The 18,213-nt window shown below is 40.8% G+C and overlaps 1 protein-coding gene across 1 annotated transcript in view; it reads left to right on the forward strand.

Annotated features, from left to right (window-relative positions):
- LOC111139277 (BRISC and BRCA1 A complex member 2) overlaps positions 1-18,213 on the forward strand; it is a 401,260-nt gene that overhangs the window by 212,561 nt on the left and 170,486 nt on the right. The window contains exon 7 of the mRNA XM_022491515.1: positions 9,114-9,223. Within this exon, the coding sequence (XP_022347223.1) occupies positions 9,114-9,223 (110 nt within the window). The remainder of the gene's footprint in view (positions 1-9,113; positions 9,224-18,213) is intronic.

Raw genomic sequence — 18,213 nt, forward strand, 5'->3', positions numbered from 1 at the left:
CTAGGAACAGGCAGCTTGATCCAGGAGCACGAGTGTTGGGTCTGGAGGAGAGAGGGACTTCCCAGGAGAAGAGAAGGTGCCAGGCAAGCCTTGTCACAGGTGTCCGTTATATCCATTACCACTTTACCTCCGTGCTCCTTTTGCTTATCAAGAGGGATATTAACTATTTATGTAAAAGCAATATCCCTTTTCTTTAAGTTATGGAGACGTACAGAGCATGTGGTCAGTGGTGTTCATATTTGTTCCACACTTGCTTGAGTGAAACTTGCTGTTGGTTTAAAAGTCTGGCACAAGGTTTGTATCAGGAGGTGTTTGCAAAATCATAGCACAGAGGATATCTGAAGATGTGGTTCAGTATGATTTGTAAAAAAGTTGCAGAAATGGATGTTTATTTAAATAAACTCAGTTCCTTATTGGACTCATTAAGAACACAATTGTTAGGGCAACAGAGGAAATCCCATATTCCACATTCTTTCTCTAAAAATGTGGGCAAGTAGAGAAAGAGGTAGAGGCAAGGAGACATCCTTTGCTTCTAGTGAGGACCTTGGCTGTACAGCAGAGATTCTCTCCTCTCCTCCCCTCCCCTGGGCCTTTGCTGGAGAAAAGGCTCCATTTCACACACCTTTCAGGGCGACAGTGCAGTGACTGGTCAGAGAAAGCTGGTGGATGGCAAGGCTACATCTGCTAGGTATGATAACTGAGGGGGCAGGATTTGACCAGTGAAATCTTGATCATGATTATTTTAAAAGAGCCAGGATTTTTTTCTCCCAGAGTTTATTTGTACAACATGTGTTTCACTTTAGCTTTATAAACAGAAGCTATAACCAACATGTTAAGGGTAAGGACAGCTTTGCAAGCAGATTCCTGCATAAATGAAAGCAACAAAATGGTCTTTGTTTATGACAATAATAAGCAAGATATAAATTAGGAAAAAACCCTAACCCCATAGTGTATCATGACATCTAGTAGTAATGAACTCAAGATGTCCCTTTGAGAAAACATGGGTAGGTGACAACAGCTCTATCCCAGTGTCCTGGGCTCACCCTCGAAGAGCTGGCTATTTCAAGAACATTGCAGCTTCCCTTTCCTGACCTGACAATCAGCTCTGTCTATTTTCACTGAGTATAGTTAGTTAATCATAGAATGTGCCTAACCATACGTAATTGAAGGAAGGTTGGTATTATGGCTTAGAACTCCACAGGCCTCTGCAGTGTTCTTAGAGAAGCCATCCTTCCTTCTTAACTGGGTCTGTTTAAAGCCATCAAATGAATACAATTTATTTGGCATAGTGACCTTTATAGCTTTTAGTCTTTATACTCTTAAGGATTTTAATTTCTTGTTCTACAGTTTCCAAAAAAAACAAAAAAACCAAAAAACAAAAAAACAGTAGGGGCACCTGGGTGGCTCAGTGGACTAAGCGTCTGACTTTGGCTCAGGTCATGATCCCAGGGTCCTGAGATTGAGTCCCGTATCAGGCTCCCCACTCGGTGGGGGGGTCTCCTCGGCCCTCTGCCTGCTGCTTGCTTCCCCTGCTTGCGCGCTCTCTCTCTCAAATAAATAAATAAAATCTTTACAAAATAATAAAAAATAAAAAGTAAACATTAAAACACATAAAGCATATACTTCCTAACTTGTTTTGAATACCCATTATGTGCCTGGTGTAGGCCAGGTTGTCTACTTGGGTACAAAGGAAATAATGTTTCCTTAAAATGTTCATGGTCTTTTGGAACATACAGGATTTAGACACTAAATGAAGAACATGTAAGTGTATAATAAATCTCTGGTATCTTTTCTGCATATGGGTTTTCAAGGTTTTTATACCTTTCTCTGGGCATAGATACTGAGTCCATTCTTTGTGCCCACAGCATGCGAGGGGGCATAGCATTGTGGGTAAGAATCCAGGTTCAAAGCCAATATACATGGTTTCAGAACTCTTATTTAACATTTAATGTCTCTCAGCCTCAGTCTCTTTATTTCCAAAAATATAATTATAGTACCTACCTTTTAAGGTTATTATGATGATTATGTGAGATAATGCATATAAAGCACTAAGCAAAATCACTGCTGAGTAAACAATGAATAAATATCAGTTCTTATTATTAGGCATAATAGGAAGTAGGAGATCTCTACCCCACCTTTAAGAAATTCACAATCTATTTGGAATATAAACTACATACTGCTTAAACAGCGAGGGAAATTCAGGGAGAACATGCTGAGAACTGCCAAGGGTGGGCATAGATTACATTGCAGTTGAAAAGAATCTTAATGGAGCAAGTGAATTTACAATGAGAGTTAAAGAAACTAAAACCATGTCAATTAAAAGGAGAGAAAGAGCTTTTTGATAAGGAGATGGCTGATGTCAAAGTGTTTAAGTAAAGGTCTGATAAAATATATAGGGAATGGCCCCATTTGATAGACTAGGCTGGGAGATTGTTTTTACTCCCATTTCCATTTTGAGAAACCAAATCAGAAGGAACTCTCCTAAATGCTTCCTTCATCAGAGATATCAAAATATCAAAGGAGTTTTCAGTCAGTATTTGGTGGAGATAGGCTGTAACTAGGCTTTTGGAACCCCTCCCCCTGTGCTCCACCCCCTTCTGCGTGGAAAGGAGGCGGCTCAGGGTTGGGAGCCATACCAAAGGCAGAAGAGGCAGACATGGCACCCACTTACTTCTCTACATCCTCTATTTGGCTCAGTGTCCTTACCCTTGGATTTGTTTTGCCTTCTGACTATTTCTTTCCCTGGCACTTGTACGTTTTCCAGGACTTTGGTGACAAGGAAGTGACCTGATTTCCAAAATGACCAGTGTCTTTACTGGACAGAGACCCCTTAGCAGTGAGACTAAGGTCTTACGTACATCATTTTCCTTGTTCTTCAGTCTTTCTTTTGCTTAAATTTAATTCCATTTCTGGCATATTCATTGTCAAGTCTTAATGCCGATAGAATCCAAACCCAATTTTGATTGATAGACAACACAAGGGGATGTTTCTATTCTGAGTCTCCTGTCTTAATGTTGCATCCATAAACCACCCGTCACCATTCTCTTTAATCTTCCATTCCCTCCTTACTCCTTTTCCCCTTTCTCTGTCTTAATTTTACTCCATAACATTTGTAACATGCTATGTATATTTTACTTACTTTGTTAAATGCATGAATGAATGGTAGCGCTCCCAGAGTCTTGTTCTCCTACTTGAAGAAACTTGACTTTGAAAAATCTAGATTTATGTAATTTAATGATGAATCCATAGTGTCAAAACATCGGGGCCTCTAAAGTATGAATCTCACTTAGTATTTAAAAATAAAGAATCTGTTTTGAAAATTTTTAATTTGCTTATAGTTTTTCAAAAACTGATAGCTTTTGTATAATGAGGTGCTTACTGAAACCTAGTTTTTAGTCACTCTGAGACTCGTGATCAGTAGTGGGTCTTGTTTAATACCATTTAAGTGTAACTCAAAATGGTTCTTATTTGATTTGACCTACTGTATGGTGGCTTCTTTATAGTCCTTTTGTCTACGAACTGGTTTTGCTAGTAATGATTACAGCTTTGTTTTAAGCCTTTTGAATTGAGGAATACAGTGGCTTTTTTACAGCCTTCTTACGTGACCTGTAGTTTGTAATATTTATTGTTCAGCTCATGTCTATCAGCAGTAGTTAATTGGTAGTTTGTACCTATATTGACATTCAACATTCAACATATAGGGGCTTGTTTAATGGCTGCTAGCCTTACTTGGAATTAGCATATCAAAGGGGTACAGCATAATGATAAATTGTGCTTGTGTTTACTTTTGTTTCCAAGGCTAATCATTGTTTTTTCCTGCACCCTTTTGATATTTGTAAAGAGCCCCAATTGAGAATAGTTACACGAATAAGCCATTATGACCTATCCAGAATGTTAACTCTTATTAGTAGGTGCGTCTTTTGCTTATATGTGGTTTAGACTTGAGTTTTCTTTAACAAAATCTTAAGTAGTCATAGATTTAAGGAAGAATGATATAAGTATTAAGAATCTTTCTAACTGAAAGTACTTTCTGTTTAACTCTATCATTTACTCATTCTTACAATCTTTCCTGCATTAATTCAGTTTTCTTTTTTTTCTCCCAACCAGTTTGCCATATACGTGCTTTTCAGACATTGGGTATACAAAAACAAACAGGAAGAGCGCCCAGCCTGCAAGGAACTCACCACTGTATTCACTATATATAATGAATAAGTGAATATTGACTATAAGCCATAGGAACCCCTTGCTATTCTATAGCCAAGTGCTGAGCCCAAATCATTGTTGAGTCTCAGCAAAATATCATGGCCGTATTTGCCTTGCCATATGTATGTCAGCGCTTGGTACGCCTTTGTAAAGGTAGGAGGCAATACTCTTTTTTTGTTTCAGCAGATTCGACATCTTTCCCCCCATTTTAGCCTGCTGCACTTCTAGATGGTACAGATAGAAAGCCTTGAAAATGTATACTTGTGCATTTTTAAATGTCCCCTACTACACTAGAACCTCCCCCTGCTTTCCAAATGTTGCCATTAGTGGTTACAATAATCATCTGTAATGTTAGCTTCTAAGAACCACAGTACAAGAGCTTCTTTTATAATTCCCCAGATGGGAAGGAACACATGTACAAGCCTGTTAGAGTTGCAGAAACTGGAAACAGTACTGTGTGGATTTGTATTTTTGGAACTCTTTGGGCTTATTTAAGCACTCAAAGTCAAACTTAGGTATCCATTAGGAATCAAATACCAATTCAAGGGAAACTCATGTGTCACACCAAAGCAAGTAGATTATATTAAAAGTAGTTCATAAAAGGAACTCCTGGAAACAGCTATTTTCCTAGTCAGACTAATGTTTCATGTACTCTTTGCAGGATACCAGATGATAAATGTTGATTATATAAACCAGGGTCATTCTGTTTGTTTAGAGGACTGCCTCTGAGCATTTCTTTTCTTTGCTTAAATAGCAGTGAAATGAGAAGTTAAAAAATAGGAAAGGGAGATAATTATAATAAAATATCCATAGGTATATGGAGTGAAACTACTAATTAAAAATATTTTCAGTGGCCTCTAGTTTTTTTGCAGTGTTTTTGTTTTTTTCTGAATAGGTATCTTTGGTGTTTTTTTTTTAATTTTTAATTTTTTATTAACATATAATGTATTATTAGCCCCAGGGGTACAGGTCTGTGAATCGCCAGGTTTGCACACTTCACAGCACTCACCATAGCGCATACCCTCCCCAATGTCCATAAACCCAACCACATTCTCCCTACCCCGCTCCTCCCAGCAACCCTCAGTTTGTTTTGTGAGATTATTTGAGATGTGAGATTATTTGAGATTTTGTGAGATGGTTTATCTCCCTCCCGATCCCATCTTGTTTCATTTTTTCCTTCCCTAACCCCCAAACCCCCCACGTTGCCTCTCAAATTCTTCGTATCAGGGAGATTATATGATAATTGTCGTTCTCTGATTGTTGTTTTTGTTTTTAACCAGGTTTTGTGACTTGTAGTCAGAGCCTTGACCTTTAACAAGGAAACTCAGTCACTTGGGGGAAGGTATCTGAAAATCATTGTTAGGTCTTTTTTATTATCTTACTTTAAGGTGACCAATCTGACTCTAAAGAAGACCACTTCTATACTGAGATCATAAAATGAATTTGTCTCTCTGAATGTATTTTCAAACTCAGCTTCAACCTTGGAGGTGTGTTACAGAATTACATAGTTTCTATTTGTTGAGATCTAAGTTTTTTTTAACATTTCCATCCTCATTTTACAGAAAGGAACATTCAAGGTTGAATACTTTATCATTTGTCAAAGAGCAAGAAATGATAGATAAACTCAGGTTCCCAATCTTGACTCTACTTTTGAAACCACTAGTTCTAGGGACCTTGGTATATTATGGGAGGCAGGAGCAAGGAGTCAGTACTGAGTTTCCAGATACCACTGCTGAAGCAACTTTTATAAAGCAGGTTCCTGAAAAGCACTAGGTAAGGAGAATAAAGGTTAGAAATTAGCATTAATTTGTTTACTGTTGTACTCACTCAGCAAACGTGGAGCAGTGTCTGTGTTCCAGGCACTGTACTAAGGTCCTTCTCTTATGTACTTCCTAAACCAAACTACCTAAAAACACATTCCAGAGGTATTACAAATCTACATGTAAAAATAAAATTTTAGAGGAAGTGCTAGGGAAAGAAATAACCTCAGAGTTATTGACCAGATTTAAGTCTGTAGAAATCTAAATTTTCTGTGTTGTTAGAAGAGTCCCCAAACAAAGTAGAAAGCCAAAAATTGGACTGAGAGAAAATATTAATAATACATGTGATAGATAGGGTTAATAAAGCCCAATAAACAACAAGAGCAAGAAAAGTCCAAGAGGCTTTAGCGCGAAGGATTTGATCAGAGAAGTGACAGCAGAGATGACCAGTAGGCAAGTAAAACGTTGCTCGGCTTTAGTCGCTGAATCTCACCTTAGACACCATTTTCCAGCAGTCAGACCGCCAGCATTAAACTGCAGAGGGACAGCAGCTAGCCTTACCAAGTTATTCAGGGCGAGTGGAAGCAGGTACTCTCTCCTGATGCAAATTCAGGAGTCTGAATGTAATTGCTGTAAAATTTTTAGGAAAATAATCTTAAGCTATTAAAATGAAAATGTTCATAACCTTTGATCCAGCAAGCTCCGTGTTAGCTAGCAATTCGAAAATATAAGTCCCACTAAGAAAGGGTACACATATATATCCTTTCTATGAGCACATTTAATGTAATACTACCAAATGGCTAAGAACTACAGACAACCCAAATGTCTGTTGCTAGGGGAATGGTTAAAAAAAAAAAAAAAAATCCGTGGCATGGAATATTATGTGGCTATTTAGGAAGCAGTCGGTAGGGTGATATGTATAATACAATTCCATTATGGAAAACAAAACAAAAGGTTAAAGAGCTATTTATATGCAAGTGAGTGTATGTGTTTATGAGCATAGAGAAAGCTGTTTGAGGCTCCGTACACAGTTAATATTGGTTACCTTTAAAAGGGAGGGGGGCGGATGAGCTTTTCTTATAAACTTCTGTATGGCTTGACTTGTTACAACAAGCCTAAATTTTGTCATGTAACACCAAAAAATAATTGAGAAGTAAAAGCATAAAAAATCACAAAGCTGAAAAGAGAGGGGGAATGTGGTTCCAGAGACAGAGGATCAGGAGAGTGTAGCTTCCTAGAAGCAGGAAACTGAGAGTATTTCCAGAGGAAAGAGATTATCCATGTCAAATACTGTTCAGAGATCAGTTAAGATAAGCACAGAGAGGGCTTTGCTGTGTTTTATGGATGCCTGGGGGAGGGCAATCCCGATGGCCTAGTGGGGTCAGAAGGCCATTCTCCTGTGCTAAGGGATAATGGGAAGGAAGGGAATAGAGACAGGCAGTGCAGACAACTTTTCAAGCAGTCTATGAAGGAAAGGAGAGAGATGAGAGAGAATGCGGTATAGAGACTGGCATGATATTTTTCTTTCCTTTTAGAATTTTTATTTTTTTTTTTATGTTTTAAAGATTTTATTTCTTTATGAGAGAGAGTGTATGCACATGAGCAGGAGGAGCAGCAGAGGCACAGGGAGAGGGAGAAGCAGACCCCTCACTGAGCTCCCCACAGAGCCTGATGCGGGACTCGATCCCACGACCCCAGGATCATGACCTGAGCTGAAGGCAGATGCTTAACTGACTGAGCCACCCAGGCGCCTCTTTAAAGTTTTTATTTTTTAAGATGGAAAAGACTTCTGGTTCTTGCCCCTTTGTGTACTTGCCACACGTGCATCCTGTAGGCACAATAGAAGGCAGAGTGAGGATGATGTCAGAGCTGAGCTGGATGAGTGTGATGGCCAGCTTCCCACGATACGGGAAAGGAAGGGGTGAGGTTAGTTTCAGACAGAAACGAGGACCGCTTATTCTGTGGTTCTCAGCACGCGTGGGTGGTGATTCTTAAAGTCTAGATTAGGACCCTCCTAGGATGGCAAGTGGGGCCTCCAGAGGACCTGTGAACCAATCCAGAAATATAGGCCAGTTCTTACCAGTCCTTATGGGTGAAAGATGTGCAGTCCTGTTAAGTTTTCAAAAAATTCATATTCGACTTAGAGCCACTACCAACCAAAAGTAAAATGATGAAGGGTTACTAAAATCTGGTATTCACAAAGTAAAACCATCACACTACTAGAATGTATGCTAATTCAGTATTTTATTCGGAAGTCTGGCAAACATTCAGTGCTTGGCAGTAATCGTGAACCTGTAAATCCCAGTTTTGACTCAGGACATTTCATCAGCGTTGGCTTAAGTTGGTTATGACATTCGGTTATCACTATCCTTGCTTTTAAATTATAAATTACAGGACGTTTAGCTTTATCATTACCAGTTCAGTTTATTGTGGGTTGTTAACCTCTCAATGTTTTTTTGTATATATTTGGATCAACAGTGTTTTTGTTTCATAGTATTCTTATAATTAGGCTTTTAAGATGTGTATGTCTTGTGGTTCATCTATGAATCATGCGCAGTTATTTTGTGAAGTCGATGTGTACGTAACCCCCTGCCATTTGCTTGTACGGTGGCACAGTTCATAGCGATATGTTTCTTGGGAATTTTTGCTATTTAAGTAACTTATAACATCCTATCAAGGTATATATAATAAAATTACTGGATATTTTGAGATTTTGTGGTTGTCTTATGATATAAATCATGTTCATAATTCCTATTCTTCATATAAAAAGAAAATCATAAGTCATTTATATATATTATAAAAATTATGACATGACATATATCATTAGCAACATGTTTACGGCAATGTGTTAATTATGCTTTTGACTAATTCTTGTTTGTTGCCAGATTCACTTTTCCCCCCTTGGAATGTCAGAACAAACAAGATAGGTGGGAGTCTTCTCCTCACGATGGTCGGCTCTGGTCAGAGAGTTGGACAGCCATCACTCTAGAGAGTGATTGGCATGTGGCAAAGGATACGCAGAGCTACTAGCTTCAAACCCAGGTACCTGGCACGCTCTAGCCTCGATGCCAGTGGGCTGTGAGCTCAGCACCGGGAAGATGGTATGAGAGTAGGTACTAACGATATTTTGTTTTCCACTCCCTGCTTAAGGATGTAAATGAAGACCCTGGAGAAGACGTGGCCCTCCTTTCTGTCAGTTTCGAGGACACCGAAGCCACTCAGGTGTATCCCAAGCTATACTTGTCACCCCGAATTGAACAGTGAGTATCAGCGTCATTAGTTTTATGTAACCTGGTGTTTCACCTTGTTAGCCAAACATATCTTGCTAATTCTTTGGCCGCTCTTGAACTCTTAGAGTGATTTCTCCTCATTGACTTTCATTTTCTTAAAAATGAATTGTACCGGGAGTTTAGACTGCAGAGTAAATGCAGTTAGTATTTGCCACTGCAGTCTTTGGATGAGTCTTAGTTGTGCAACTTGTGATATGAATTCCGTACCTTTGTAGAGAGAGATGAGTAGGCAGGCGGAATCCGAAATTGCGACTCCTTCCAAATGTTCCCTGGGTACATATGGTTATAGCCTAAAGAGGACTGCTCAGCAGCATCCTAGCCAATGTCTTATATTTCTGTAAGTATTATAGTTATTTGTAAAAATGTAACTAGTCTCCTGAAAATATTAGCAAAAACTTATTCTGAAGTTAGTAATGGTGATATTAAAAAGCAGATAGCTTAAAAAGATGACACATTTGAATTTCTCTTCTGTGTCTAAATAGTGCTCTATAGTTGTACATGACGTTCAGGCTCTGGGGTACAAGCAGTTTGATGCCATATTTGTGTTTTAACCTAGTACCTTGACTCGTTGGTGATGAATTTTACGGGAGCTAGCCTCGTAATGTGCTTATTGTTGGCTGAAATGCTTCAGAAGCTTATTCTACTTCAAAGGAAGCTGAGGTTCATTGAAAATAGATTGTAAGCAGATTTGGTTGGGAGCTTCTGACAGGACAGATTTTTCGTCAGCAGACAGAGTTTTTACAGATTCTGACTGAAATATGTGATTCCAAATCTCAGTCAGGGATGGCTAATTTCTATCTGTGAGATGTGGTCACCATCCAACATTCATATCCTGAGTCATTTTTACTCCCTCTGGCCCTAGTTGTTCAACTTTGTGAATCACGGACATACCGTCTTCCACACTGGAAGAAGACATAGATGTTCATTGTCCCATATGGGTGACTAGAGGTGCCAATAATCTATAGGCATTCTCTTATTTATTTGTATACCTCTGAGAGCACCTGGGATGGGTTTTATAGTGGCAGGCATTCACTGAATGTTTTCATTTTTTTTTTTTTTTATTTGACAGAGACCACAAGCAGGCAGAGAGGCAGGCAGAGAGAGAGGGGGTGGGAAGCAGGCTCCCCACCGAGCAGAGAGCCCCACGTGGGGCTCGATCCCAGGACCCTGGGACCACGACCCGAGCCAAAGGCAGAGGCCTCAACCCACTAAGCCACCCAGGCGCCCCTGAATGTTTTCATTTTTAATTGAAAATACTAACCCATATTGGCAAAGACGCCAAAGAATTTTGGAGGCAATATGAGGTAAATAGGCCAGGTCTCTCAGTCCTGCCAAGAGGGCCTAGCCCAGGGTCCTGCCACTTACCAGTTGGTAAAATATTTAACATCTTTGAACTTGCTTCAAAATAGGGCTAGTCTTACCTATTTTATAGTGGTATTTTGAGGATTTTATTAAACACTGTTCTTAAGGCATTAATTGCAGTGCCTGACACTATGGCAAGTGGGAGCTGTACGTGTTGTCATTATTGATGGCGTTCATAAGAGAAGAATGCGTGAGGGAGTGAGTGGTTAGGACAGGCTGGGGCAGAAAAGGCAAGGATGGGTAAATAGGTGAGCAGATACTAGTTCTAAGTAGTCACTCTATACATACGTGATAAATCAGGAAGGTATGTTGGTGATGAGGAAAGAGGGATCTCAATGAAACCATCGCAAGATGTAGGTAATTAGTTAAGCTGCAGACAGGAATTTGCCAACTTGGAAAAATGATTTTCCCAGCACCTACGTTATTTTACTTGGAAGTTACTGTACCTAGTTTGCAAATAAACTTGCTAATAAAATATTTCTCCCTCTAAAAATCTGAGATGTGATGTGACAATTTATCAGTGAAGGTTATATTTGAAAAGTTATTTCCTGTAAAATCTAGCTTTCCTACATGTCCTCCCTCTTTTTTTAATGTTACGAAATTTTTTTATGTTACGCATCTTACTTTTCCAGATCAGTTTCTAATGCTCTTCCCTCCACTAGCTTGTCATTCAGCCAGACTCCATCACTTGAACGTGTGCCCTTGTCCACGTGCCTTTGTTAAAGCTATCACCTCCGTGTGCAATGACTTCCCTAACACCCTTTTCCTGTTGAAACAGACCTTTCTAAATCCTGTCTCTACCATTTCTCCTGAGCACCATTGAGCTGCCTTCTCTGGCCATCCTGTGAACTCTTACAATACTGAATTTGTATCAGTTAGAATCTGCTCATCACAGATTTAGTTAGTGATGCATATTTGTTTTCCCATCTTTTACTAAATCGCAGACTACTCAAGGGCAGGAACAAGTCTTTTCATTTTGTTAATGTCTTGCAGAAATGTAGTGCAGGGGGAATGGGAGCCTGGTTGGCAGTATTCTGGGTCAATACGTTAATTCTTACAAGAAAACTGGAAAACACTGCACTGAGAGTCTTAATGTTTTTCCTGGTTGTTAGAGATTCACTTAGTAGAACTGCCTTTGTAGTACCAGTGAAAACTGCCAGAAGTTCTTATATCCTTGAGTAGAGTTTTAAAAATGAGGTTTCAGAAGAAGAGGTTAAAATGGCAAGTGGTCAAATTGTCGTATATAACTTTCTAAGGCTTACATAGTTACTAAAGTTATTAATATCTTTGGTTAACTCATGCAGAGTTCAGTGTGTAGAACGGAGATAATGTCGTTTCAGTAAGGCCAAGGTCATAGGATAGATTTTAAGAACTGAATGAGGCGAATTGGTACTGGTCTTTGATACTGTGTTAAGGTCTCACTCGTTTTCTGTGTTTCATACTATCCTGTCAACTCTGAGCCATCCAAGCATTGATTATTGACTCAGACTTGGAGAGTGCTCTCAGGAGTCATGGGGAAAGCATCCCATGTGGCCACGCCCAAAGCCATGGCCAGACGCTTGTGCTAAGCTGAGGCTTGTACTCTTTTTGGCTTTTGCTATGGCTCTTTCTAGGAAGTTCCAAAACCCATGCAGTACATTTGACAGGCAGGGGTCCAGGCCTGATTAGTGTGGGTCACCGGTAATGTGCATTAATGGCCTGATCCACATTAGGTGAAAACTGGCAAGAAAAGATGCATTCTCTCTGTCTGTTTTCCATGGGCACGGAAAGGTGTTTTGAGCCTGGGAAATACCTCATTTCAGTCTGGCTATGTCCCTCTGCCCCAACTTGTCCATGCAGTGGGCAGGAATATTATGCTTACACTAACTAGTCTCAGAAATGGGAAAAGGCTACTTTGGGTCTTGTCTTCACATGTGGGAAGAAGGATCCATTTATTGTACCCTGAGTCTTTCTAGGGACATGGTTACCAAATGTCCTCAAAATAGACAATCCCCACAAAAGGGAACATCTATCAGAGACATGGGATTGAAAACTCCCAAGTGTATTATAATGAACGGAGCTCTAAAATGTAATCCCCGCTTCAGAAGTCTGTCTCTTTGCCCAGGATCCTGGAAGAGTTTCTGGTGTTTCTGGCGACACTGGAGCCTGACTGTGTGCCTCTGTGGTGTTTGGATATATGTTTTTTCCTGGTCTCCCACTGTGCACGTGTGTGGCTTGCAAAGGAAAGCTTCCAAGAACCATGCATTCTTTTCGCACATGGGGCGTTTATGAAATACGCTTATTTCGGGCTCTCTGTACATTGTTTTCCAAGGAACCCAAACCAGTCAGGTAAATGGGACACTAAGTACAGTTCATTAAACAAAACAGAACAGCTAGTAGTCAGTTGTGCAAAACAGACTTTGGTTGACTCTTAAGAGAAGGAAGAAAACCTCTTTTTTCCCCTGGCAGTCAAGCTGGCCACGTGAGGTTACATCATTAGAGCCGGCACCAAACCTGCTCTACCTTTCGTTCCTTCTCAGACTGTTGGCAGTTCCAGCAGTGACACCGGAGGTGAAACGGGCAGTTCTCTTTCCCGAAAGGTGTGGGCCCATTTCTTGGCTTGAGCCTGTTGGTGGGAGTGGTTTGAAGAAAGCCAGCTTGTCACTCCCTGTGCTGTTCCCACTCGGTGCATAAAAAGAGGATTTCAGCCCCTGAGGCAGACCAGGTGGCATCTTTCACAAGTACAGAATTTGTTTTTAGAACTTTTTGTTGTTAAGTTACAGTCCGCCTTAGAAATACGTCCTCAGAGCTGAGCAGCCCACAGACGCTCACCACTAGGGACGCCCTCGTGCCCACAAGAATTGACCAAGGGGCAGGCCCTTGGCTGGGTGCTTCAGAGGAAATCAAGATAAATGAGATTTGACCATGCCCTTGCTAGTTTGCTTGATAGTAAAGGGAATCAGAACAGGCAGGGCAAGTCCCAACTCGTGTGTTAGTAGAAAAGGCACGATAAGACTTGGCACCGGGGGACCCCGGTTCCTCCACTTGACTACCTGACAGTCTTGGCTCAAGACACTTAGCCTTTCTGAGCCCCACTCACGGCGTCCTCTGCAAAGGTGGGTCAGTCCTCACTTGCCAGTTCACCTCCTCCAAGGGGGTCATAGAGAAAAGCGCCCCCTGCAGCTTCGGCGCAGGACGATGCCCAGGTAGCGTGTCTTGAGTTGTCCAAACACCAAAATTCGACTTTGGAAGTACTGTGAGAGTTCAGGGCAGGACAAGATCCCGTTTCCATTTGGCTTGGTGGAGCGGGGACCTTGTGGAAGACTTTGGGAAGCCTGGCTCTTCCAGCACAGTGTGGCTTTCCTAGAGATTAAACCTGCACGATTGTGAAAATCCTAAGTATATATTTGCTCAGTACTTTCAGACGTTTAAACTGCTTTCACTCAACAATCCCATCTGATCCTCACAATAGTATCCCTAACATGTTCTAGAATACATCTCTTTTCTTCTATAACCTGGAGCTCTTAGACCCTTCCGGGTCCCCTCCACTGACTCTTCTTCCTTTTTCAACCCATTACATTATGCTAAGTTATGTTTCCCGTGATTTCATCCCCAGAGCCCTACCTCTTTGTGGATGCCCCCCCCCCCAGATCCCTATTTCTAATCTCAACTTTCCTCCCAGCTTTTCTAGCTGCTTGATAGACATGTCTGTCCGTGTGTTCGCTCGACAGCTGAGATTGGACGTGTCTGCAGCCAAACTCCTCATTCCTCCAGGAAACCAGGGTTTCTTCCTTATAGCCCCGTTTCTATTCAGGACACTCTCAGTTTCTTAGGTGTCCAGGTGCTGCCTCCAAATGGCGTTAGCCAACCCCCATTTTGTACTAGAAATCCTCTCTCCATTATATCTGTCCTTCTGGTCATTCCTACTGTCATTTCCTAGTTTAGTCCTTCGGTTGCTATGTCTCCTGATGGCCTTTTAACTTTCCTTCCTATGTTAGTTTATCCAGCCCGGAGCTGTCACTGTCTTCCTGCAGGAAGTTTGGGTCATATAATGTTCGTTCCCTGCTCAGCACCATTAATGCCCCCCATCACCAACAGAATTAAGTATGCATCTCTCTGTGACATCCAAAACTTCTTCTGTTGTCATCCCAGCTGACCTTTCTACCCTGATCTGGGTTCTATGTGTATCCTTTTGTTTAGCCAAGCTGGTTTTCTGGGATTTCCTGTGAACACACCTTGTTTGTTTTTTGTTTGTTTTTTTTTTTCACTTTTATACCTTTGCTTGGGCTGCTTCTCCTATGAGAATGTTGAATTTTATTTCCCTTTCCTGTAGAATCTGTCAAAGTTTTGTCTGTGCTCATAGATCTTCTCAGTTCTCCTCCTCCCCTGTGGAACTTTTCCTGACCACCACCACCTGGCTACCCAGCAAGACTATGCTTTTCCCACCTGTGTTCATACCTCTGGTGTTATACTCTTTCCGTGGACCGTGCACTCCTTAAGGGTGCTCCTGTTTCCATCAGTGGAGCGCTGGTGAGCCACAGCCCGTGTTCTGCCAAGCTGGCCCTGCTCGAGCTCAGCTTTGGTTCCCACCGTCTGGATTTGCTGATGGATCAGCAGGCTGGGGACCTGTTGGATCCCTGTGGTACAGAGGCTAGTGGTCTCCAAAGTACATGTGTCTTGAGGCCCAGCCAGCAGGCTTATTTCCCTTACAGACCCCTGGTCATGTTTCCTAGAGGTGGAGCTTTTATTTCCTGGGAGTGGCTCATCAGCTGAATCTGGAAGGTGATAAATATGCTTTTGATCTTATGTGACCTCTTATCTCCTCCTGTTGTGACCTTTCCAGCCCTCTTTTCCCTGTCTTTGCCCCACAGTGTGCCTGGCCACAGACATGGTCACTTGCAACATTTGGATAGCCTGTAATTCAAAAAGACTGGGCTAAACTGAAACTTACCTAAAGGGCCTGGGGAAAAGGTTGGGAGGAGCTAAAAATGAAAATAATACTACTTAGAATTATGGGTGAGGTTTAATGAAATTATGGATATAAAATTCAGATATATCAGATAAAGTAAGTTTTTAAAACAAGAGCAAATTCAATATTTTGTGATTTTTATTTAAATTTTGTGCTGAATTCAACATATGAACAGGATGGAAAATTTTTGTTTTAGATGCTTGAAAGATTTTTTTTAGAGTAATTAGAAAAATTGTGTAACTAAAAAGATTTTAAAGAAAAGAGAATTCTTTGCCTTCCTATTTTTTTTTTTAACCTACGTCAATTGTCTTAAGAAATAAGACCCTAGATCTCTTGGGGTGATTTTGTGTCAGGATTTAAGTAATAGAACATCATAGTAAACATGGTTTAATTTTGCCTTACTCATATTTACTTGAGTCACTGAGATAATCCTATAATAAATATTGTGCTCCTAGAGGTTTTTTTTTTTTGTTTTTTTTTTTTTCTTCCCCTTTGATAAATATATAGTCCCGAGTATGCTGAGACAACAGCTGTCAGGAGATGTGTATTTGGTTTTAGTGGAACGAGCTATCTTAGCCTCCAGGGATTTGAGATGTTCGTTTTACTAGTCTGGGAGCAGGGCCAGAAGGGTTCTTCGTGACTTCGAATGGAATTCTGAAAAGTAAGTTCAGCAAGTTTTCATTAGTGAGTTTGGCCTTTTCTCTTGCTTGTGCCTCCCAAAAGATCAAGAGCTCAGCCTGCACTTTGAAACATTACCAAAAAGAACCAGAACGGAATTTAGTTGGGGGAGAAAATCAATCAGCCCCCAAATAGCATATTTTTGGAAACATTCTGGTGTAGAACTCCTACCTCCCCAGCTGCCTGAGTTGGTGAAGTATCAATGTTTTTATCTAGCTTTCTTTTTAGGCAGAAAAATATACATTCCGCAAGAAGATGTATACAATAAGTCTGTGATAATTCAGATCGCACGGGTACTTGTTTCTTAAACTTGTTTGCCCCCGAAGCTCTATCTCAGATTTATTTTGTGTCTGTGGGCAGTTCTGTGCCTTGCTTCTCCTAAGCGCTGTTCTCTAGTCTACAGCATGATGATGAGCTCTAAGATATAACGTGTCTTCGTTTAAAAAATCAGCATAGCGCCTCTCTGCTGAACATCTCAAGGATTTTGTGCAGCGTTTTTTTTTCTGCAATGAAAATGAGAAGTTTATGATTTTCAATTTTGCACTATATTTCAACAGCAAAACTCTACTGTTTTATGTAGTGTTCATTTGTATTTATTCACAAGTAGGAAAATATTCCTCAAGGGAGGGTCTGAGATGTACAGTGGTAGTTAACAAGAATATGAGGCTGTGTTGTAGGAAGGAGCAGAGAAATTAGAAAGTGGAAGAGAAAATGGCTTAGAATGTTCCAGAACTGATGGAAGATACCAGTCCTCAAGTAGAGGAAATACAGTGAGCCTCCAACAGGCTAAATTAAAAGAAATTGACACCTAGACACATCATCTGAAGTTGCAGAACACCAAAGGTTAAAAGTATCCAAAGTTGACATACTGTTTTAAAGGAGTAGCAGATTGACTCAGACCTCTTTGAAAATCTGATGAGCGTTCATGGACTTAGCCCAGAAAAATGAACAGAAAAATGACACAGAAAGTTTAAATACAGTTTTGAGAGTAACACACCTGCCCCTGAAGCTAATCCACAAGCCTTACTTAAGGATCTTTGTTCTAGATTTCAGTTCTGCATTTTTAATGCCTTCTATACCCTCTCATGCAAGAATAATCACCGAGGCTTGAGATTTAATATTTTAAGAGTAAATTATGTTCCATCACTATCCATTTCCCCCATCCAAAATCTACACTTCCCCTGTGTTCTTTATCTTTATTAATGGTGTGACTAGCCTCGTGCCCATGGCCATGACACCTAGGCACCCTATTTTTGACCTTCCCTTCACCATGGTTGCCTGTATTTGCCCAACTGCTGGCTGATTTTTGCCTCCGTGGTATCTCACGTTCATCTGCTCACCCTTTCCCCAGCCCCATTTCAAACCTGCGTATTTCACTGTTGGTCACATTAATCCTTTGAAAGCAGAGCTCCGTGCATGTCACTCCCTTGCTGAAACACCCTTAATGGCTCTTTTCAAGACAGGGGAGCAAACTGTGTTGGCGTCCTGTCTGAGAAGGCTCTGTGCTCAGCACACTCACAGCGGCCTACACACCCTGTATCCCAGACTCCCAAAACACAGGTGACGGGACCAAGGATAGGTACTTTTGGGGAGTCTCCTCAGTTCTTTTTTGGGAGTATACTTATCGTTGTTTAACAGTTTTTATCCAGCAGAGTTAGGTGTTTCGTAGCAGGAGGACTGCAGGCCATACTGTGAGATGTGCTGTGTTGTGTTTTGATTGTTCTAGATTTTTACAAGTATTGCCTGTGATTATAGATGTTCTTTGAATGATATTCCACAATATTCCACTGCTTTTTCCTGTTCTTTTTACTTCTTGTGGTTTTTAGTAAACCTCCCCCTTTGGGATAACTTATCTGAGCTACTGTTGTCTCGTAGCTGGACTATTGAAATACTCTTCTAACCAGTCTTTCGTGCTCACTCCTTCCCCTCTCCTAGCTAGTTGCCCCACTGCAGGCAGAGTGGGTTTTCTAAT

Source organism: Enhydra lutris, unplaced genomic scaffold (genome assembly GCF_002288905.1).
Source record: "Enhydra lutris kenyoni isolate GAN:26980312 unplaced genomic scaffold, ASM228890v2 scaffoldscaffold98, whole genome shotgun sequence".
NCBI lineage: Eukaryota > Metazoa > Chordata > Mammalia > Carnivora > Mustelidae > Enhydra > Enhydra lutris.